The sequence below is a fragment of the Prionailurus bengalensis genome, chromosome E4 (assembly GCF_016509475.1).
Source record: "Prionailurus bengalensis isolate Pbe53 chromosome E4, Fcat_Pben_1.1_paternal_pri, whole genome shotgun sequence".
Lineage (NCBI taxonomy): Eukaryota > Metazoa > Chordata > Mammalia > Carnivora > Felidae > Prionailurus > Prionailurus bengalensis.
In genome coordinates this window covers 62,330,826-62,354,957 of record NC_057360.1, presented here as the reverse complement: position 1 = coordinate 62,354,957, position 24,132 = coordinate 62,330,826, and the positions used below count along the sequence as shown (strand labels likewise).

General features: G+C 44.2%; 1 protein-coding gene across 3 annotated transcripts in view; it reads left to right on the top strand.

The window, feature by feature from the left end:
- DDR2 (discoidin domain receptor tyrosine kinase 2) overlaps positions 1–24,132 on the top strand; it is a 156,809-nt gene that overhangs the window by 80,727 nt on the left and 51,950 nt on the right. For all 3 annotated transcript variants that reach the window (XM_043567560.1, XM_043567561.1, XM_043567559.1), the window contains exon 2: positions 12,768–12,876. In XM_043567560.1, the coding sequence (XP_043423495.1) occupies positions 12,795–12,876 (82 nt within the window). In that variant the 5' untranslated portion in view covers positions 12,768–12,794. The remainder of the gene's footprint in view (positions 1–12,767; positions 12,877–24,132) is intronic.

The window sequence follows — 24,132 nt, the reverse complement described above, 5'->3', positions numbered from 1 at the left end:
CTGGACCCGCAGTTGTGTGACACCCAACGTTCCACTTTGCCCTGCCAGCCCCGGAGTCAGAGCAAGATGGGAACTTGCTCAGCCGCTGTCTTGTTTGTTTTTCCAAATGTCTGTATGTGCCAGTCCTGTGCATCTCCCGCCAAGAACCAAGACCGATGCTTTCTGTTGTATCGTCTCCAGGTGACCCAGCCTGTGCCGGGCTCACACCAGATGTCCACTGGACACTTGTCACCTTGACTGTTGACCTTGTGTTCTTCTTATGCACCATCCCATTCATAAAACCACCACTAAATAATACCGAAATGCTAATAAGTGCCGACTATCACCCAGGCACCCTGCTGTAAGCCCTTTATAGGTACCATCTTGTTGAGTTATAACAATGACATCATTTTCCACCTCTACCCACATCTCACACTTCCCTAATCTAAAAAAGTGCCCTTCAGCCCAGGGATTAATTAGTATCTGTCTGTTAAAAGGGTCTGACCTGGGGTGCCTGGCTGGCTCCATCAGTAGAGCACATGATTCTTGATCTTGGGCTTGTGAGTTCAAGCCCCTTGCTGGGTGTAGAGCGTACTTTAAAATAGAATAGAATAGGGGTGCCTGGGTGGCTCAGTCGGTTGAGCGTCGACTTTGGCTCAGGTCACCATCTCACAGTTTGTGAGTTCAAGCCCCACGTCGGTCTCTGTGCTGGCAGCTCAGAGCCTGGAGTCTGCTTCTGATTCTGTGTCTCCCTCTCTCTCTGCCCCTCCCCAACTCATTCTCTGTCTCTCTGTCTCTCAATAATAAATAAACATTTAGAAAATTTTGATAAAAAAAAACAAACAAAAGCAAGGACTTCATGTTGTTGTTCTTGCCTATTTTATTTTATTACCATTGAGATGGCCCATCAGTCAACCTACAGCGTCCTCTGAGCACCTGCAGCACAGATGCTGGTTGATCCCCAAATAAAGGGGTGGATGAGGGAGGCATGCTTTTTGCCTCTAACTTGCAGATTTATTGAGGAGACAATGCATAGGCACAGCAAGAGTAAGACAGAAATACAGATAACCATGAACATTTTGGAGCCGGGCCCTGTTCTACGCACTTCTTGGCGATAACTCATTCCATCCACACGTCCCTCCGTGGGTGCCATACTTACCCTCATCTTGCAGCTGAGGAAACGGGCGCCAGGGCTCAGGTGTGGGGCCAGGTCCACACAGCCGGTGGAGGAGGAGACAGGATGTAGACTCAGCAAGAGTGGCCTTGACAAGGTGACTCAGAAGGAGCCACCAGGGAGTTTGGAGGCAGAGCTGGGCGTTCTCAGGGGTCCAGGGGCCACAGGAAGGGGTGACCCTCTGACTCAGGTGCTGTTCCCAGATTCACCGTTGAGCCCTCCAGGGTTTTAACCTCTTGAACATGACTTCTGGGATTAAGGAGAGGGATGTATCTCTTGTTTACCGTTATTCCCCATGTGACCCCTTTACTATGTGGCCCAAATCTTCACTGTAGGCATGGGAGGCAATGGGAAGATGGGTAACAAGTAAAAACCAGACCACGTTCCCAAACCAGTACTTAACGTTTGTGGGAGGTGAGGCCTTACTCAGGGAGGTTGTTCTAGTCACTTCTTACTGCGTAGTCACCTCACAGCTCAGACGGACCGCCACGGTATCGTTATTATCACTCGTGCCCCTGAGGGGACGAGGCTCAGCCGGGCTGTTCTGGCTCCAGGTCTCTCCTGTGTTTGCAGCAGACAGCAGCTGGGGCTTGAGTCACCTGCCAGCCCTCCTCGCTCACTCCACGAGCTGACCCTGCTGTCTGCTGGGACCTCAGCTAGGACGGGCAGCCTGGATACCAGAAGGTTGTGGCATCTCCGTGTGGCCTGGGCCTAGGGCTTCTCCCTGGGCAAGGGCTCTAAGAGAGAGGGAGCCAAGTGGCGGTGTATCCCCTTTGTGGACCAAGCTCGAAGCTCCATAACTATCATTTTTCCTGCATTCACTTTGTTGGAGGCAAGACACTCGCCCGAGCCTGTTCAAGAGATGGGAGATAAGCTACCAGCCCTCACTGGGAGATGGTGGCCAAGCCACCGCAGAGATTTTCCCAGTAACTTCACTCTGGTTTAAGGAGACCAGTTATCCGGGACAGACTGGGCCTGAGGAAGGTGTGTGTGCTCAGAGTTTTAGGAAGGAAAAACAGGACGTAGGGCCAGGAGAGGCTATGTGACAGAACAGAGCCAGTGTGGAGGGCCAGGGCCCGGGGCACAGCCTCTGACCAGCATTTGCCTGTGACGAGGCTGCTCCGCTGTTCAGGCTACCTTACTTTCCTCACCTTTAACCAGAGAGTTTGAGATGGGTGAGCTCTCCGGTCCCCTAAGCTTCCACTGTTGTGCATGCATAATTTTGAGGACTAGTGCCTTTCTTTCATAACTTCCAACCCCCTGTGACCCGAGTCCCTCCTGCCGACTTTCCTGTGCCCAGGAACGCGTACAGGCCGCCCTCTGCTCCCCGGCACGTGAGCTGGGGCCGTGAGGAGCCTGGGACAGAGGGTGGGCTGGGGAAGGAATTGGAGGCTGGGTGGGAAAGATGTTCAAGTGCAGGACCATGGAAGCCGGGGGTACCCGTGATCTATCTAAATGAAGAGCCAGGGATTGCTAGAGCTCAGAGAGGCTGGGCCAGCTGCCCAAGGACTCAGCAGGCCCAGGGGTACAGGGTTTTAGAGCCTCTCATGGGTCTTTCTGTGTTTGGAAAATGCCCTGCCTTCACTCTGTATTTACTCTCCTTCCTCCTGCTGATGGCGTGAAGGCATTCGATCTGACATCCCTCGTGCTAATGATATAGAAAGTGACATCAAGTGATGGCACACGTCAGTGTCCTGTGCCCCACTCCATCCCTGGCAGCTCTCCTCTCCCCAGGTGTGAGGAGGAGGGGGGGGGGAGGTGGGGAGAAAGGATGAGATGGCCACCTGGCCTTTCCCCCTCCGCCTCTACTCTACGACAGATTCAAGTTGTCTCTGTTTTACGACCCAAGGAGTGAGCTGGAGGGGAGCACAGCGCTCTTCTAACAAAGGCAGGAGCATGGCCTGCGAGCCGTGAGGGTTACCTCGGGTCGTCTGGAGCATGTCCCGTGTGTAAACACGGATCGGGCCACTGGGGGGCCTTTGGCTTAGCACTGCGGGGATGCATTTGGAGAAGCACGAGGTGGGGACTCCCAGAGGAAAGGGTGGGAGTGAAAAAGACTCTAGCAAGTCTTGGGGAGCCAGATAACGCCAGGTTGGCCAGGGTGTGTGTGTGCGTGTGTGTGTGTGTGTGTGTGTGTGTGCGCGCGTGCGCGCGTGCGTGTGTTTGGGGGCCCATCTCTTGCCAAAACCAAGCTCATTTCTGCATCTTTGTTTGCTGAGTATTAAACAGTGCGAAGATTGCTCTTTCCATTTGTTGAATCTGAAATGAAAATGAGTCAGCAGGGAGGACCCAGGGCCCTGAGGGGCCCCCGAGTGAAAATGGACGGCCCTAAAGCAAGTGGGTTTTCGTCTCCCCGCCAGGCCCTGGTCTTCAACACACGCAGGTGCAAGAACCGAGCACAGCTGGGCCCACACCACGCCTCGTGTGTCTGCTCCCACTCGACCGAGTGCTTTTATCTCACTTCCCATTCCTGTCTCTGCCTTGTCAGACCCCCACCCTTTCCGGAAGGGAAGGCCTGTCTTTAGGTAGAGGGGCCAAGGCTGGAGGCTGCAGATAACTTTCCAGGAAGGCAGGCACTTCCTTGTTGGACCCTGTCTTGGACTCAGTGTGAAGATGTCTGCCGGAAATCTGTGACTTTTTATTTTTCGCCAGAGGGGCGGTCACCTCAGATTGTCTCCAGCTTTGGGATCTGGGAGGACGGACTGTCTGGGGAGAATGACCCTTCTTGCTCTGTGCTCAGGCCGTATCCCTGAACACTTGATTATGACCTGGATTCAAGTATATCGAATCATAGTTTGAATGTCCCGGAGGGATTTGCTACTCGAAGGACCCGGGCACTGGATCATGGTACAAAGTGAAGAACTAGTTTGTGATGTGGACCCCTGCTCAGTGATTTATGAGTCCAGTTAAGTAGATGGAACATTCCTGTGTGCTGAATGTTATTTTAATCGTGCCACATGGAAACTTGTTATTCAAAGGTACCTGGCGCTTTGGGGTGGTGCAAAGAATTCTTCTGTAATGCGGAGGAACATTTCACAACGTATGAGTTTGGCAACTACAGGCATTTCTTAAAGTGGGGTGTACCTCTAGTTCTGCATCAGAGAAAAAGATGGTTTGTGCTCATATTCAGACTTGGGGGACAAAGAGAGCTCTACTCTCTGTGAGCGATGGTCTCGCCAGAGGCACTCGAAGCGTCCAACTAGTTAGAGCAAGAGGTCCCAAGGGATGCTTGCTCTGCGTACTTTCCATATCATCACAGGAAATGATGGTACTTTTTCCCCCAAATAAATTCAGTGAACTATTATAGCTACATTTCTAAAAGTGTTTCAGTTTATATCTAAATATGTGTCATCTAAATTTTGATGTCTATCATCTATCATCTATCTATTATCTATCTATCTATCTATCTATCTATCTATCTATCTATCATCTATTATCTATTATCTATCTATCATCCATCTATATATCTATCTACCTATCAATCATCTATCTATCTATCTATCTATCTATCTATCTATCTACCTATCTATCTACCTACCTACCTACCTACCTATCATGTGTTTTCATTTCTGTAGTAAAAAAAGAGACACGGTGTAGGGCTCGTGCTCTGGAGCCCTGAAAGGCTGTTGTGCCACCATTGTGGAAGGAGAGAGTTGAACTTGCTCCCACCCTTTCTCACTCAGCAGCCCCCAAATCATTTCCACACTCCACCCTCACCTACCATCCTATTTGGACACTAGAGTAGAGCCTGTTACTAGGGAAACAGTCTGATATTCAAGGCATTTGGAGAAGGGGAGTGTGGTCGTCCTCAGGTGTGTATGACCTAGAGCCACAGGAGACTTGGGGCTGACCAGGAGTGAGCCCTCGGCGTGTGAACCGTCACAGGATGGGATGGTGTCAGGCAGCGAGTGTGACTTGCTTTGCCACCATGGTGTGGCCCGGACTACGTTTCAGAAAGAGGCTTTAGGAAGCCTCAATTTGCTCAATTACCCAGATAATTTGTAAGACATTTGACCTTCTAGATTCTTGTTTTTTTAAAAGTCTTGCTTATTTCTAGTTGTGGCTGCCGCACTCCCATCTGCCCTCCATTTACTTGCTGGTTTTCCTGATGGCTTTGACCCACAGCCTGTCCAGATCCTGATGTGGGTGGTTCTGAGAGGGACAGCTACCTGTCTCCTAGCAGGCCCGGGAAGTCCTGAGCCACAGCTCTCGTTACAGTCAGTTTGGAGTGTTCATCCAGCTTGGCCTGGGGAGGGGATTTGCACTGAGAAGAGGGAAGTGTGGGTTTTTTATTACAAGGGACACATTCTCTCTGGGCTACCTGTCCATTGATATTCCTTGGAAAAATATTGGGTTCTGAGTGAAGAAACACTGGCCTTAGAGTCAGAGCAACTGGAATTGATTCTTAACTCTTTCTAGTTTTGTGACCCAGGCAAGTCAGAGTGAACCTGATTTTGATATAGAGATAAACAAGGTCTTTGACCTTAAATGACTTATATATTTTGACCTTAAATGGCTCAGGGTCGGGCATGACAGATGGGTCAACGTGCCAACTCGGAGCATGTAGGTCTACGTAGGTTGTGGGTAAAGTGACTTAGGTCCTTACTTTCCTCTTCGTAAAGGACAGTGGTAATCTTTCTCCTTAGAATTGTTGTAAGGCCCACTAGTAATGCATCCATAAGCATCCACTGAAGTACAAGTGTTCTAAAACAACAAAATAATGTCTAAGTGGCAATTCTCAACTGCTACTGTTGTTGTTGTTGTTGTTTGCCTACTTTATTCATGTATAAGATGTACCAACCGATAGTATGTCTCAATCCCACAAGTGATTCTTCAGGTACAAGACAAGTTCTCCATGTACCTCTAACCTCTGGGATATGCACGGTTGGTTGGAAAGCATCCTCCAGCTTCTGATAGACTGCCCCCAGGAAATTGGTTTTTGTCGGAAAAACCAATGTAAAAGGCAGTAACAAGGAACATATTTTCCTTGTTAAGAATCAACACAACAAACAAGTCTGGAGTTTCCTTTTGATCACCATTCCTGGTCTCCTCTGCCAAGCAGTCCAATCTCTGAGGGAACTACTGTTACCAGCCTTGTCTCCTGAAGCTTCTTGCTCTGTCCCCACTCACCCTCTTATCTGAGCACCAGAGCGAGCCTTAGAGTGAAGCTTGTTATTAGCACGGTATTTACCCTTCTCAATCTTTTGTGTATGCATACATGTATGCGCGCGCGTGTGTGTGTGTGTGCACTTATCCACAAAGATACATAGCATGCTTTACATAAATCTTGCAACCTGTTTGTTCATCCAAAAGTAGTCATGGACGCCTATCCAGCTCAGACTTTTAAAGTCTTGCATAGTATTTCACAGTAGGAATATACCATCATCTATAGCATTCTCCTATTCATAGAAATTTCCCCAAGTTTTTGTTAATAAAAAAAATATATACCGCCAACAGTGTCTTCACATCCTTGCCAACACTTGTCCTTGTTTTTGTTTTTGTTTTTTGATAATAGCCACCTGATAGGTGTGAAGTCATACCTCATTGTGGTTTTGATTTGCATTCCCCTGATGATTAGTGATGTTAAGCATCCCCCCACCCCACCCCATACATCTGTTGACCATTTGTATGTCTTCTTTGGAGAAATGTCTATTCAAGTCCTTAACCCATTTTAAAATCAGGTTATTGGTTTTTTGTTATTGAGTTGTAGTAGTTTCTTATATATTTTGAATGTGAATCCTTTATCAGATGTATGGCTGACAAATATTTTCTCCCATTGTATAGGTTGCCTTTTCACTCTGTTGATGGCTTCCTTTACCGTGCAGAAGCTTTTTAGTTTGGTGTAATCCTGCTCGTTTGTTTCTGTTGTTGTTCCCTGTGCATTTGTCATATTTGTGAAATCATTGCCAAGACCAATGTCCTGAAGCTTTTCCTGTATGTTTTCTTCGAGGAGTCTTAAAGTTTCAGGTCTTACATTCAAGTCTTTAATCCATTTTGAGTTGATCTTTGTGTGTGGTGTAAGATAATGGTCCAATTCCATTCTTTGACATATGGGTGTCCGGTTTTCCCAGTGCCATTTGTTGAAGAGACTATCCTTTCCCCTCTGTGTATTCTTGGCATCCTTCTCAAAGATAAGTTAGCCACAACCTCTATGGAAAATAGCATGGGGTTCAGTAAAAAATTAAAAATAGGACTACCATATAATCCACTTCTAGGTATTTTCTCCAAAGAATTGAAATCAGGGTCTTGAAGAGGAATTAGCTCTCCCATGTTCATTGCAGCACTAGATGTGGAAACAATCTAGATATCTATCCATACATGTGTGAATGAATAGAAAAATGTGGTATATGTACACAGTGGAATATTATTCATCCTTTGAAAAGAAGGACATTCTGTAATAGTCAACATCGAGGAACCTTGAGGACATTACGTTAAGCGAAATAAACCAGTCACAGAAGGACAAATACTACCTAATTCCACTATATTAGGTACCTAAAATAGTCACATTTATCTAATGGAAGAGTGCAGTGGTGGTTGCCAGGGGATGAGGGGAGGGGGAAATAAAGTTAAGGTTGAGCAAGATGAATAAGTTCTAGAAATTCGATGCCCAACATTGTACCCACAGTCAACAATAATGGATTGAATACTTAAAAATTTGTTAAGAGAGTAGATCTTTTGTGAAGTGTTCTTACCCCAATAAAATAAAATTTGAGGAAATATTGCAAAGCACTTCTTTGTGCGTACCTCGTTAGGCAGATACCTAGGTCTTTCTCTAGGGTAACTAATAATAAGGGAAATATAAGGATCATAAGGTATATGCATTTTTTAAAACAATTTTTTATTTTATTTATTTTTTAATGTTTATTGACTTCTGCGGGGGGTGGGGCAGAGAGCGAGAGGGACAGAGGATCAGAAGCGGACTCTGTGTTGATAGTAGCAAGCCCGACGTGGGGTTCAAACTCACCAACTGGGAGATCATGACCTGAGCCGAAGTGTGATGCTTAACTGACTGAGCCACCTAGGTGGCCCTGCTTGGCCCACTTTTATAGTGGTTTTCAAAAAATGATCTATAGATCTATATTTATACCAGAAACTATGTTGTTATAAAACTCCAAAATTTATCTTAGCTTATTGTTTATCTGTTGATGCTTTTGGTGTCAAAGACATTTAAAATTTTGATGGAAAATTTTATCATTTTTGGATTTTGTTTTCTACATCTCACTTGTGCAGTCCTTCCTTACCTTTAGCTCCTAGCAAATGCTCTTATATTTTCTTGAAATACTTTGATAGTTCTCTTTTTGCATTTTGGGAATTCCCTTTTTTCATGTGTAGGCTGTGGATATACTTTTATTTGTTTTTGAAAACAAATGAACTGTTTCACTGATTTTATTTTATTAAAATAAATTTTTTTTAACATTTATTTTTGAGAGACAGAGAGAGACAGAGCATGAGCAGGGAAGGGGCAGAGAGAGAGGGAGACACAGAATCTGCAGCAGGCTCCAGGCTCTGAGCTGTTGGCGTAGAGCTGGACGCGGCACTCGAACTCACAGACTGTGGGTTCATGACCTGAGTCAAAGTTGGACACTTAACTGACTGAGCCACCCAGGCACCCCTGTTTCATTGATTTTAAGTGCCCCTTTCATAAAATAGTAAGTTCCCATTCATATGAGTCTTTTCTGGGTTGCCTCTTCTCTTCATTGTTCTCCTTATATGTTTCTGTGCCAATCCCATACTCAGAGAGGCCTTTCCTGACCACCTTGCCTGAAATAGCCCGCATTCACTCTCTGTTGCATCAGCCCATTTTATTTTCTTCATGACACATACATCTCTTTGGATTTCTTATTTCTTTACTTGTCTGCTTGTGCATTACAAGCTCCATGATGACAGCTCCAAGCTAGCTGCCTTTTACAGCACATGGAACCGCACCTAGTAGACACATAGAGAATAGTTACTGAAAAAAACGAATGAAAGAATACTGCTTGGCCAGAGATATTTGCATTTTGAGCTTTATTTTCGAAGATTGAATAAATTGTCAGGGGAATTTGTACTATCAACCAAAGAAATGGATAGGAAAGGGCCTTTCTACTTCCTTGAAGTTCTTCTCTGTATGTTTGTGGGTTCTGTTCACATGTCACATTGCTTAAATCCGGAACCCTCGGAGAAACTCATTCAAAGGTGCAGAATAGGGTGATGTAGGCTCATAATAAGCCTTGGGTACATTTCCGTTTAGGGTGTGGAATTGAGTGTGGCCAGATGTAATCACTGAATATGTGGCTCAAGGCAATCATTAATTTCCTCTGCAAATATTTACCCAGCACTCTGGTGGGTGTTCAGAACGCAATGGCGAGTAAAATAAACATCGAGTTTGTGGAGGGGATGGGGAAGACCCTACAGCAATGAATATATGATCAGAAACTGGGATCACTTCTATGTAGACAAATAATGAAAAGCTTTCAGAGCATGTAACCAGAGGGCCAGAGAGCTTTCCACAGAGGAAGTGACCGTTGAACAGAGGGTTGATCTGGACAAAGAGAGCCTGAACTATCCCGGCAGAGGCCATGAGGCAGAAGCAGGAGAATAGCTTGGGTCTTGTAGGCGAGGCCAGATCAAAGGGGAGTGCAGTATAGTGACAAACAAAGACAAAACAAACAGTAACAACAAAACCCATGTGGATGTCGGAGTGATGCAAACTCTGGGTTCACGTGAGCACCTGTCAACTGTGTAATCAGATCAGTTTTACTCTCTTCCCGCTCAGTTACCTTGTTGATGAAAAACAACCTCATTGGGTTACTGTGAACATTACATGAGAGCGTCTTTGGCTCACGTTAGATATACACGCTGTAGTTGCCATACCTCTGAGTTTGTTCATGGTTCTTCTGTGTTCGTTAGCTGCTGACACCCTAATTTGAAGCCAGCAAAGTAGAAATAATCACTTGTTTTGGAGATTCACAGCCTGAAACCCTCAAGTAACAGTTTCCAGAAGGAAAGTCAGTCAGATAGTTTTGAGCATCTAGTAAGTGCTGAGGAGTTCAGGTGAAAACCATTTTTGAGTGCATGCTTTGTACAAAATGGAAAGTATTCTTTTGGAGATACAAGAATGAGCCATTTTGAAGGTAATGACTAAATGGATTTTTTTTTATAACTATGCCATGGAGGATCTAATAGAGGCAAAATCAGGGTATGTTTTCGTTAAGGGAATGAGGTATAAGACATTCCTTGTAGAGGGAACTGCTGGGGAAGGTTATAGAAGGGAGAGGTTATGGCCAACAACTCATGAGAAAGGTGCCCCAAGAGAGAATTGTGGGACTCTTCTACCAAAGGAGAGAGTGGTTAGTCAAGGCAGTGCTGACAAGGCTGAGTGGTTGTGCACAAGAAGCTTGGGTCTTTGTGGAAGGACATCCTGGACCATGGTCATGGCTAGTGCTAGATTATAGCTATGACCAATGTCTCCAAGATCTGCCCATGTCTTCCTTTCTCTGGGCATATTAGTTTGGGGACTCCTTTATGAAAACACAATGTTTCTGCTGCTGGCAGTGACTATGCACACTGAGACACATATTTTACCTCATCCAAATCAATTCCATGAAACCACGCTTATCACCATTTTGTGGTCTGTGGATCACCCACCCCCACCAGAAGGCCACTTTAGTCTTTTGTCCTTGATTCGTTTTGGCTTCATCCTCTTCAAGCATTTGAATATCTGCCTTTCCTTCCCTCTTTCTTTCTTTCTTTCTTTCTTTCTTTCTTTCTTTCTTTCTTCCTTTTCCTACTTGTTTATTGAGGAGAGCAGGTGAGAGTTCTATCACCTAGAAAACATCATAGAAAGTTTCTGCTTCCTCAACAGGTGTCTTGGCTATGTTCCCCCTTTATTTACTCCATTCCCCTTTAGCCCATTAAAATCCTACTCATCATTCAAGAGCCTGATCAGGTCAGATTTCTCCATGAAGCCTTCTGTAATCACCCCAGCTTAATGGGATTTTGTCTTCCTTTGTAATTATGTATTGCATATTATTTATAACAATGGGTCCATTGTTGGTTTGGTTGATGATTAGTGTTACCTGGCAGAAACTTTTTAGTACAATTTTTATTCTAGAACAGTTTCATACTTGCAGAGTCAATGCAAAGATAGTACATAGAATTCCTGTTTACCCAATACCCAGTTTCCCCTATTATTAACATCCTACATTAGTACAGTAGCTTTGTCATAGTTAATGAACCAATGTTGATACATTATAATGAACTAAAGTCTATACTTCATTCAGATTTCCTCAGTTTTCCCCTATGTGCTTTATCTATTCCAGGATCATCATCCAGGATGTCACTTTACAGTTAGTTGTCATGCCTCCTTAGGCTCCCTTAGCTGTGACAGTTTCTTAGACTTTCTTGTCTTTTGTGATCTTGATAGCTTAGAGGATTATTCAATAGGAATTTTGTAGAATGTCTCTAAAATGGGACTGAACTGATGTTTTTCTCATGATTAGTCTGAGGTAATGCGTTTTTAGGAGGAAGACCACAGAGGCTATCCTGTGCCATTCTCATCATATCATATCCAGGGTATATATTAACAGTATGACTTATCAAAGGTGATGTTAACCTCCATCACCTGGCTTGAGGTAGCATTTGTCAAGTTCCTCCACTGAAAAACTACTTCCTCCATTTCCATACTGGACTATTTGGGAGAAGGTCACTGCGTGCAGTTCACCCTAAGGGGAGGGATTATGTGCCACCTCCTTAAAAGCAGAGTATCTACATAAATTATTTAGAATTCTTTTGAATGGGAAGATTTTCTGTTCTCCCCCTTTTGCTTATTCAGTCATTTATTTATATCAACATGGACTTGTAGATATTTATTTTATTCCTTGGGTTGTAGTCCAATACTACTTTATTTATTCTGTTGCTCAAATTCTTCCAGCTTTGACCACTGAGAACTCTTTCAGTTGGTTCCTGTGTCCCGTTGATATATCCCCATCACTTGGGGGGATGTATACTTTCTTGATTTCTGCCACTAAAAGATTCTCCAGGCTCATATTGTATACATCCTGCCCCAGGCCTGGGATCAGCCACTTCTCCAAGGAACTCTGACTCCTTTTATTGGAGAATGGTATTAAAAACCAAGATCTGGGCACTAGGCATACTTGTTGCTGTTGTGGTGTTTGGCTTTTAGGCCCTCTCAGCTGATACAGCAAAGAGATGCATGTGTGTATACTAACCTGTATATATGTATGTATCTGTAAATATTCCCTATATATATATTTTTTTTTCTTGGTTTAATATTGGAATCAATATCAAAATTGTGAGGACTTCATAAATGTAAGTTTTAGATTATCACCGTTCACAATGTGGGTAAGTATTAATCTTAGTAAAACTTTGTTACTTGCCTATAGTTTTGGTAATTGTAATTTCATGATCTGAGTTTGGAAATTCTTACATTATCTGATTATTGAATGTCCCACAAGACTCTCCAAGTCTGTGACTTGAAGTCCTAAATATAGAAATAAAGGCTGTAAGAACCAAACATAATAGTGCAAATTGTATCCATTCATTTTGATAGTATCTGTCTCACTCCTCTCCTCTCCTTCTCTTTCTCGTTTGCTTGCATTTTGGTGGGCTGCAGGCTCCAGTTCCGACACCATCTTCTGAGATGACTTCGATTCCCAGAATACCATTGATGCTACTCCTGCTGCTGTCCATCTTGAGTTCTGCAAAAGCTCAGGTTAATCCAGGTAACACGGCCATTGCTCAGCCACATGCTAGAAGACCAGCCGAACACTCAAGTCCATCAATGTTCATCTTGGCAAAGGCCCTGCCAAGGGTATCCAAAGGGTCATCTTTTCCCCTTATTCCTTCCTTCCTTCCTTCCTTCCTTCCTTCCTTCCTCCCTCCCTCCCTCCCTCCATCCCTTCCTCCCTTCCTTCCTTCCTTCTTTCCTTCCTTCCTTCCTTTCTTCCTCCCTCCCTCCCTCCCTCCCTCCCTCCCTCCCTGCCCTTCCTTCCTCCCTCCCTCTCTTCTTCCTTCTTCTCCTTCTTCCTTCCTTCCTTCCTTCCTCCCTCCCTCCCTCCCCTCCTTTCTTCCTTCCTTCCTCCCTTCCTTCCTTCCTTCCTTCCTTCCTTCTTTCCTTTCTTCCTCCCTCCCTCCCTCCCTCCCCTTCCTTCCTCCCTCCCTCTCTTCTTCCTTCCTTCTCCTTCTTCCTTCCTTCCTTCCTTCCTTCCTTCCTTCCTTCCTTCCTTCCCTTTCATGATGAAACTTGTCTAAAGCAGAAACAGAAACTAATACCCTCTGTCTATATAACATCTTGGCTGTTGTGAAAGGGCTCTTGATATAAACTAGAGTGGAGTAAAAGGGGAATTTTAAAAAATGGGAGGCGGAGGAAGCATCTGTTTACTTCTGCATCTTCTTGGAAACAGGAAAGAATTTTTAGATGACTTGGAGAACTTCCACAGGTTTCCAGTTATTTTTGGCTGGTTTAGGCCTATGTTTTACTTGGATGTCATGTTGTGCTTCTGGGACCCTGGTCTTATGGGATCTCAGGCAGTCTTTCTTTCCTATCAGGTGTGGCCATACTCAAATATAGATGTGTCCAGAGAAATCTTTTAGTTCTCCCCAACTTTTTAAAACAATTGTATGTGTGTCTCTCTCTATATATTTTATTTTATTTTTATTTTTTATTAATTAATTACTTAATTTTTATATTTACATCCAAGTTAGTTAGCACATAGTACAACAGTGATTTCAGGAGTAGATTCCTTAATGCCCCTTACCCATTTAGCCCATCCCCCCTCCCACACCCCCTCCAGCAGCCCTCTGTTTATTCTCCATATTTAAGAGTCTCTTCTGTTTTGTCCCCCTCCCTGTTTTTATATTATCTTTGCTTCCCTTCCCTTCTGTTCATCTGTTTTGTATCTTAAATTCCTCATATGAGTGAAGTCATATGATATTTATCTTTCTCTGACTAATTTCACTTAGCATAATGCCCTCCGGTTCCATCCTTGTGGTTGCAAATGGCAAGATTTCATTCTTTTTGATTGCCGAGTAATACTCCATTGTATCTATAAGCCACACCTTCTTTATCCATTCATCCGTCAATGGACATTTGGGACGTTTCCATACTTTGGCTATTGTCGATAGTGCTGATATAAACATTGGGGAAAACTGCATGTATATTTTAACTTTAAATTGAAGTACACAATTTTATCACTTGTCTGTTACCAGAGTACTGCCTCTTAACAACTTACGTAAAGTTGGTGATCCAGTCTGGGCTTGGTTGAAGTATTCTTCTGATCTCTGGTTTCATGTACCTATCTGGGAGTCAGCTGGTTATTGGTTCATCTAGGATGGCCTTGACTCTGACGACTGGGCAACTTGGTTGTCCTCTCCTCTAGCAGACTAGCATGGATATGTTTTAATGGAAATTGCACAGGAGCAATAGCAGAAGCAGAAATGTGCAGCATTTTCCAAGCCAATGCTTTAGTCACATTCGCTGAGATCTCATTGGCCAAAGCAAGTCACATGGCCAAGCCCTGAGTCAGAGTGGGATGGCATAAAAAAATCACATGGGGATGGCCTGAATACAGGGAAGGGTAAAGGATTGGAGTCATTTTTTTTCCATGTTGACACAAATATAAATATAGGAAAGTATACATATATCCTTATACTTAGTATAAGTGCTCAATGTGATGAATTTTACAAACTGGATACATCCATCTAAGCAGCATCCAGATTAAGAAACAGAGGTTTACCAGATTTCAGAAGCTCACCTCATGCTTCTTTTCAGTCACTTCTTCTCACCCTCACTCCAAGGGTAATCATTATCCTGCTTTATAACAATATAGATTAATTTTGCCTGTTTTTATACTTTATATAAATGGAAGCAGATGATGCATAAATACTATTTCGCATCTGGCTTCTTTCATTCAATATTTTGTTCATGATATTCATCTACCTTTCTGCATGCAGTTGGCAACTGTTTGTTTTCATTGTTGTGTGATATTACTTTGTTTGAATATTTTATTTGTCCAGTCTACTGTGGATGGGAATTTGGATCGTTTCCAGTTTGGGCCCATCATGAATAAACCTGCTATAATCATTCTTGTAAAGGTCTTTTGGTAGAAGTGTGTATTCAGCTTTTTGGGGGCATATACCTGGAAGTGGAGTTACTGAGTTATATGTTACATACAGTATGTTTTTCTACACATTACCAGAGTTTTCCGAAGAGATTTTACCAATTTTCCCATCCCACGGTAATGTATGAAAGTTCTGTTGCTCCGAGTTGTATATGGATTTTTGAGGACATTTTTCTTTTGTCTTCTTCATATAGCATGAGGGTACATTGTGAAAATCCTCACCCTCTTCTCCTAACTAGATTCTGTCTCTGTGGGATATTCTTTATACCTGAAAAGGAAATATAATCAAAACACCTTAAAATCAAGGATTTCTTGTTTTAATAAACCCAGTGCCTTATTACTTTCTTGTAATAAGTTTAGTTGGTTCACCTCAGATCTGAACTTGAACACCATTCCTTCATTTCTCTCCTCTGTATTCCTCCCACCCCGTTGAAGTGTGGTTGCTTCCTGCTACATTGAACAAGCAAATGGTCATCTCCCTGATTCGGTCTCCAAGGAAGGGTCACTATGTGTGCACAGAATGGTAGCGTGTTTTGGTTCCAGGCACATTCACAGAGACTAGGATGATATGAGGACATTTTGATGAATGAACCAAAAGAGCTAGTGTTCTGTGTTCGAGAGTATTGTTATAGCCCTGTGGCAGGAAATGAGCTGTGTGAAGACAGAAAGCAGTTATCATTAAAACATTTTCCCCATATTCCTGGTGCCAATCATTTCTGTTGGCTCTTTTTTTTTTAAGTTTTTTTATTTATTTTGGGAGAGAGAGAGAGAACCAGAGAGAAAGGGAGAGAGAGAAGGAGAGAGAAAGAGAGAGAGAGAGAGGGAGGGAGAGAATCCCAAGCATGCTCCACACCATCAGCGCAGAGCCCTACGCAGGGTTTGGACTCGTGAACTGTGAGATCATGACCTAAGCCGAAATCAAAAGTCAGAGACTTAACCAACTGAGCCACCCAAGTGCCCCTTCTGTTGCCTCTTTCTCCCAGGAAGAAAGGAATAAATGTCTTGACTTGCAAAGATCTTTATAGAACATAGAATATTTGAGGTATGTTGAAGAACTAATCCTTCTCTCTACCATTTCTTCTGCTTTACCAAGTTAAGCTAGAGACCAGCAACGAGAAACGGTAATCAGTGTTAAAGGATCGAGGCACAAATCTTGGGGTTTGTGGAGTCCTAGGGCCTGCACACTGATGAATGTAGAGTAGATACATAATAAATGCATGTTGATTTATGGATGACTTTTCAGAAGTCCTTATTGGTTTCTACTGAAAGACGAAAATTCTTGGCCAGGTAGGTTTTCCCCACAGGTTGGTCCCATGGTATAAATAGATGCCATCTTGGATGTAAGTCGGGAGAACTGGGTTGTAAACATATCTTAAAATATCGACACATATTTTAATAGAGTATTTGATATAAAATATTGGCTGGCAAATAGCAACTGGGCTAAACATTAAATTTAATTTATATAAAGTCTACAACCAGCTCATTAGTTTAAGACCGTTGTGGAGATTTCATCATGGCTGCTGGTGTCACACCATGGAGGCTCCCGGGTAGTACTAGTGTGATATAGGTAGTAGGTCATGACATGATGGCAGGGAGGCCTTTGGCTCCCTGCTCTAAAGCACCAGAGCTTTGACAGCGGCAGCCAAGCAGGTAGTGAGACAGGTAGTAATAGTGGCATTTCCAGTAATGGCAGGCTTCAAGGTGGCGTTGTCACTGGGGGCTGCAGTGTAGGCTCTACGGGTCCACCCAGGAAATACTGACACGCAGGAGTATGTACACAGTTCTGAAGTTTGGGCAGCATGCCTCGCCAGCTTCCCATTGTAACCGCGCACCAGGGACAGGGACCGGATGACTGTCGATTCAATGGAAGGTCATTGGAAGAGGTTGAGGCAGTTTCCTCTGGCACAATCATGGCTCAGGAGATCAGTTAGCTAGTCTCCATCAAACGATCATACCAACAATTTGTGAAAAACATTTCTACAAATCAACAAATGATGTGGACATTGTTAGAATATTCTGCCGAATGATTTGCAGTTTACTTAGAAAATAGTATTTAACTCATTGGGGGTGCCCAGGTGGCTTAATTGGTTGGATATCTGACTCTTGATTTTGGCTCAGGTCATGAGCCCACAGTCGTGGGATCTAGCCTGCATTGGGCTCCATGCTGGGTGTGGAGCCTGCTTAACATTCTCTCTTTCCCTTTCCCTCTGCCCCTCCCCTGCTCATGCTCTCTCTCAAATAAGAGAAAAAAGAAAGACAAGAAAATGGTATTTAACTCACTTAGAAAGTGATTCTGAGGAAAAACCTGGTTATGATCCTGGCTTGGTCTTTAATTAGTTATGTGACATTACACCTGCCATTGTATTTCTCTTGTATTTCCTTAATCCTTTTACCTGTAGTAAGGTGATGTTGGATTAGGTGATCTGTGAGAGCCTTTCTGTCACAAACTTAGTGTGATTTTATGGTGTGGGGCTTTACCACCTATACTGGAAGATATGGATGGGCTTTGGACTTGGAAGCAGGGTCCCTGATCTTGCATGGCTGTTCTTTGTAAGAAAATCCACTTGTCCCCAGCTCCCTGGCACTTCTCAGGCTTGGGGTTCTAAAATCTGAACTTTGGAAGAACCTCGGCTTTGAGGTTAAGCACAAAAAAGATAGCTGATATATATATATCAGTGTGTATACACACACACACACACACACACACACGTACCCTAAAATGCCCCCTAGTGACATGTTGGGTACACAAAGCCTGCCCCAGCCTAATCTGTAGGAGTTTCATAGTACAAGAAGCTTTTTGTTGGGCATTTTTTTTCCTCTGGAGGTGGGTCTAAGAAGAAGCCTTTCAGGAAGAAGAAATAGCATGTATGCAATGGCCAGAAGGGACGGGGAGGAACATGGGGGGCCGCCTGGTGGAGGGTGCTGAGTGAGAGACCCAAAGGGGCAGCCTTTTCATCCTCTTGTAGATCCTTGGGCGGGGCGACTGGACTTAACAGGAGAGCCTGAGAGTACCTCCAGGACAAAGGGACATCTCTAGATGCCACAACGAAGTATAAAGAATAGTCTGGGTTATTAATAGTGGTTTGATCACCTGGCCAGGTTAGACGCCTCCAGGCTTCTCCTTCAGTGGTCAGTCAGGGCTCAGAATCTTAGGGATTTCGAGGGAGGAGGACGAGTAGAAGTGACCTGATTATCCTGGACACCAAGCCCAGGGGTCTGAGGTCCTAAAGACTCATCCAACAAACCAGACAGTTGCTGTCTGTGAGGAGCACAAAGGCAGTTGGCCCCACCCTCTGACTTGGCCTGTGAGAAGTGCTTTTACTTGGAAGAGGGAGAAACAGCTCTTTTCCCTAACAGGCAACCCAGGCATTCAGGATGCACAGGACAGAGCCAGGGCAGGGCAGTGTTGGGGCTTTCTGTTTCCATTCCGCATTTTCTCTTCATAGGCGGCAGGAAGCTTACTAGCAATTCAGAACCCTGGAGTGGGGGAGTCCTCCTTTGGTGTCTAGAATGTTCCTACTTTTGGGGGAGGGACAAAGACATTAAAGGGTTGGGATTCTGAGAGGAGGAATTTCTTCTATAGACTCCTGTAGTTTCAGGTTCATCACTGTGCTTTTGTTGTTTCCAGCATCAATCCTACATCCCAGTGAGTTCTTTGGACCTAGGCAACTAGTGTCTTAGGCTATTTGAGTTGCGATGAACCTTAACGATATCCAAGTCCCTCTTCCCCATTTTACAGGTAAAGGAAGTGATGTCAAAGGGAGTGAGAGGTTTGTCCACGAGCACACATCTAGCGAATGGTAAAACAGGAGCCCACGACTCCCGTCTCCCAGCTCCAAGGTCATTCCACCAAAACCACTCAGCCCCTCAGGGAGCCGGTGAGGAAATGACCTTTCTCCAATAATCGTGTAATAGCTGGGCAGCCTGATGGCTACTTTTCTGGGACCGCCAGTGTGCATTTAAGGGGGTGAGAGGTAATTGGGGTTTGAGGGATGGCCTGAGGCGAAGGAATAGAAAAGACTCAGAGGATCATGCAGAGCTCGCTCTGGGAAACTTGGTCTCGTTAGCATGCCCAGCAAGCAAGGGTCTGGAAGCCCTTTGGTACTGACTCAGCCTCGCAAAGATACCAAAGCTCCAGAGATACCCTGGTTCCCTTCTGCACAGCGTTGTCCCCTTCTCCTCACCCCCTTGTCTACCGCCAAAGCTGGTACATGTAACTTTACTTACACACATTTCCAAATTGGAAAATCCTGGGCTCTCATCCTTCATGTCCCCAGAGATGTGTGAGAAGGTTTGTGGGGCTTCATCTAATGAGAATGTGGCACTGGTTTCAGATTTCTGAAACCAGACCCGAGATGCTAGGGCTCTCTCTCTCTCTCTCTCTCTCTCTCTCTCTCTCTCTCTGTGTGTGTGTGTGTGTGTGTGAGAGAGAGAGAGACAGAGACAGAGACAGAGACAGAGACAGAGACAGAGAGAGATTGCTTGTTTGCTTTATTCAGACTGAGCAGGGCCCTCAGAGGGAGATAAAAAGGCTGCGAAGGGACCTCCCTGCTTGAATTTCTCTTAAGCAAGCAATGCCTGATTCTGCCCAGATTGGCTCTTTCTTGCTTATATGTTTGTTTGTCGAGTCTAGCCTGAGGGTGGCCTTTGGTATCCTTCCTGCCAGTAAAAGGATCTTTCTCTGGGGACAACCGAAGCTCATCTGCCCCTTAAACAGCCCCTGTTGTGCCAAATAGGGAAAAAGAGAATGCAGAGTTCAAAGGGGAATACCAACTAACACTCAACCAGCACTTAATATATTCCTGGTGCCATTCGAAGTGGGCGTCAGCAAATTTAATCTTTTCAGTAATCTTATGAAGTAGGTAGTATTGTCTTTCCAGCTTCGCAGGAGAAACTGAGGCCCAGAAACCTTAGGTAACTCACTCAAGGTTGCAGAGCTAGCTAAGTGACAGAGCTAAGAGGCGCTCTTGACCAGCAAGCATGCTCTTGACCTCTGTGCTCCTGGATTGTCAGACACACGGTATGCTCACGTACTACCCAACCAGGTCAGCTCCCCAGGGTCTGAGTGGTTGAAATACTGAGGGTATGAATGTGGGCCAGACATGGAGGAATTTGCCAGGCTAGGTGGAAAGAGGAAAGGAGAGCATTTGAGCTAAGAAAAGGTTCAGAGGCACAAATAGGAAAGTAAGAGTGTGGAGATGGTTGTCACTGAGGGGTCATGAGGGCAACAGTGAGGTTAGGGCCGTACCAGAAACAGGAGCCACCTAACTTTGGGATCCCCAGTATGTGACAGGTACTTTCCGATCAAAGGCTTTGTCCTCACCTGGTGATAACAAAATAGGATGCCATGTCCTTCCTCCCAGGTTGTGAGTTCTTTCCACTGCCTCCCCCCCACCCCACAGTTAGATTCCTTATTTTACTTTTTAATAAATTTAAATCGCCTTCACCCGTTTTTTCCACCCTCTACCCCCTGCCTCAGGTAACCACCAGTCTGTTCTCTGTATCTGTGAGCTCTTAAAAAAAAAATTTAATGTTTTTATTCATTTTTGAGAGGGAAAGACAGAGCGTGAGTGGGGGAGGGGCAGAGAGAGAGGGAGACACAGAATCCGAAGCAGGTTCCAGACTCCGAGGTGTCAGCACAGAGCCCGTTTGAGCCATGAGGTCATGACCTGAGCCAAAGTCAGACACTTAACCCACTGAATCACCCAAGCGTCCCTTATATATATTTTTTTAGATCCCACATATAAGAGAGACCTCTGTCTGACTTATTTCAGTTAGTGTAATGCCCTCAGGTTTTATTCGTTGTCACAAATGGCAGGATTTCCTTTTTTCTCATAACCGATATTCCACTGTATACATATACCACAATTTCCTTATCCATCCATCCACTGGTGGACACTTGGGTTGTTTCTGTATCTTGCCTATTGTAAATAATGCTGCAGTGAATGGGGGGGGTGTGTGTGCACATATCTTTTTGAGTTAGTGTTTCATTTTCTTCAGATGAACACCGAAAAGTGGGACTGCTGGGTCACATGGCAGTTCTATTTTTTTTTTTATTAAATTTTTTTTTCAACGTTTATTTATTTTTGGGACAGAGAGAGACAGAGCATGAACGGGGGAGGGGCAGAGAGAGAGGGAGACACAGAATCGGAAACTGGCTCCAGGCTCTGAGCCATCAGCCCAGAGCCTGGCGTGGGGCTCGAACTCCCGGACCGCGAGATCGTGACCTGGCTGAAGTCGGACGCTTAACCCACTGTGCCACCCAGGCGCCCCTCTATTTTTAATGTCTTGTAGAGACTCCACACTGTCTTCCCTAAGTACAGAAGGATTTCTTTTTCTCCACAGCCTCGCCGACACTTATTATCTCTTGCCTTTTTGACAGTAGCCATTTTAAGAGGTTTGAGGCGATATCTCATCGTTGTGATGTTCCTTGCCCTGAAGATGAGTGATGCTGAACCTTTTTTTTCATGTACCTGCCGATCACCTGTATGTCTGCTTTGGAAAATGCCTGTTTGCATCTTCTGCCTGTTTTTTAATTGGACCGTTTGGTTTTGTGCTATTGAGTTGTAGGAGTTCTGTGTATATTTTGGATATTAGTCCCTTATCAGATACATGATTTGCAAATATTTTCTCCCGTTCAGCGGGTTGCCTTTTTATTTGTTGGTGGTTTCCTTTGCTGTGCACAAGCTTTTTAGTGTGATGTATTCCCGCTTCTCTATGTTTTTCTTTTGTTGCTTTTGGTTATGGTGTCAGATTCAAAAAATCGTTGCCAAAACCCATGTCAGGAGCCTTACTGCCTATGTTTTCTTCTAGGAGTTCTATGGTTTTAGGTCTCCCATTCATGTCTTTAATTGATTTTGAATTAATTTTTGTGCATGGTATAAGGTAGTGGTCAGGTTTCATTCTTTTGCATGTGGCTGTCCCATTTTCCCAGCACCATTTATTGAAGAGATAGTCCTTTTCCCATTGTGTGTTCTTGGCTCCTTTGTCATAAATTAAACGACCATGTACGTGTAGATCTATTTCTAGGGTCTCTATTTTGTATGCCAATACCATACTGTTTTAATTACTATAGCTTTGTCATATATCTAGTAATTGGGGGACATGATGCCTCCAGCTTTGTTCTTCTTTCTCAAGATTGGTTTGGCTATTCAGAATTTTTTGTGGTTCCATACCAATTTTAGGATTATTCATTCTATCTCTATCATTTGTTTAGGATTATTAGAAAAACACCATTGGAATTTGGATCGAGCTTGCTTTGGCTCTGTAGATTCTTTGGATAATATGGACATTTTAACAATATTGATTCTTTCATCCATCAGCATGGAATAGGTTTCTATTTATTTGTATCTTCTTTGGTTTCTTGTATTAATGTTTTGTGTTTTTCGATATGCAGGTCTTTCACCTCCTCGGTTAAATGTATTCCTGGGTATTTTATTATTTTTATGCAGTTATAAAACGGGATTTTTTTAAAATTTCTCTTTCTGATACTTCATTATCAGTGTATAGAAATGCAACCGTTTTTTTGTGTGTATTGATTTTACATCCCGTAACCAGGATGCAGGATATCCTTTTGCTATCATATTTCAGCAAATCTGAGACGAAGATGTTCCAAGAAATTAGACAGGCAGTAAGCCTTCCCGGGTCCTCTGTCCGGATTGTTCCCTGAATTGGTGGTTCTTCTTGACCCTGAGGTCTCATTATAGCGTGGAGAGTGAGTGCAGACATACCGTGTGATGCCAATGTGGTTTGGTGAAGAGACCGGGTGATGGAAATCAAGAGACCTCGAGCCTGGTTCCACCTCTGTCACTATCTAGCTTTGTGACTTTAGGTAAAGCTCCATATCTCACTTTGCTCACTGACACAACGAGGGAAAATGAACTGCCCTCTGCACCTCACGTGGCTACGATAGGGGGACCAAGTGAGATAACGGAAGTCAGTGGGCTTTCGAAAGTGATATGCAAATATTGAGGGTTGTGATTTGTTCCTTTTGGAAGAAGAGAAAAATAAAATAAACCAAATACCATAAAACAATGGTTTCTATGTAGCAGACGGTGGGGGAGGAAAGAGAAAAAGAGTTCATTAGTGACCATTATGGTCCCTTGTGGTCTCCAAGAGAGACTCAAGTTACCTTTGGGAAGTGGGGGCTTCTAACAACCCTGAACTCTGGCCATCCTAACTCCAAGGGGACGCAGGGCCCTGTGCCCAGGCGAGCTTATCCATGGCAGTATATTTTTCTGGGGAGAACAGTGTGATTGTTGGCTTAGCTTTTGGTCCTGGCCAGCAGGTCTCTGAAGAGCATGGATGTGGCAAGATAGGCCTCCCAGAATTTTTCGTGGTTTGGACACATACACAGTGAAGTAAAGTAAAAGTTAAGACATTCAAAACAGTGAGGTTTTTGGGGGGGCTTAAGTAGGAGGTGATGAGTTGTTAAAAAATATGCAACTTTTCCCCCCTGCTGCACAGACATTTATGACTTTGGTCTTTGTCTTATTTCGTGTGGCAATGATCTCTTGTGTATTCATGGCCAATACCTATGACAGTACCTGTCTTATATAGACAATCGATAAGTGCCTGAGGAATAAGGAGAAGACAAGAAGGAAGGGAGTCAAGGGCCTCCCAGGCTTCTCTGTATTTTTCTTCAAAAAAAGCATCTAAATTATGCCATTTGACGTTTGGTCTCACAAAGATGTTAGGAAGCTGAGAAAGAGTTCATAAGAATATCAACCCTTTGGGGGCGCCTGGGTGGCTCAGTGGGTTGCATGTCCAACTTCGGCTCAGGTCACGATCTCACAGTCCGTGGGTTCGAGTCCCGCATCGGGCTCTGTGCTGACAGCTCAGAGCCTGGAGCCTGCTTCC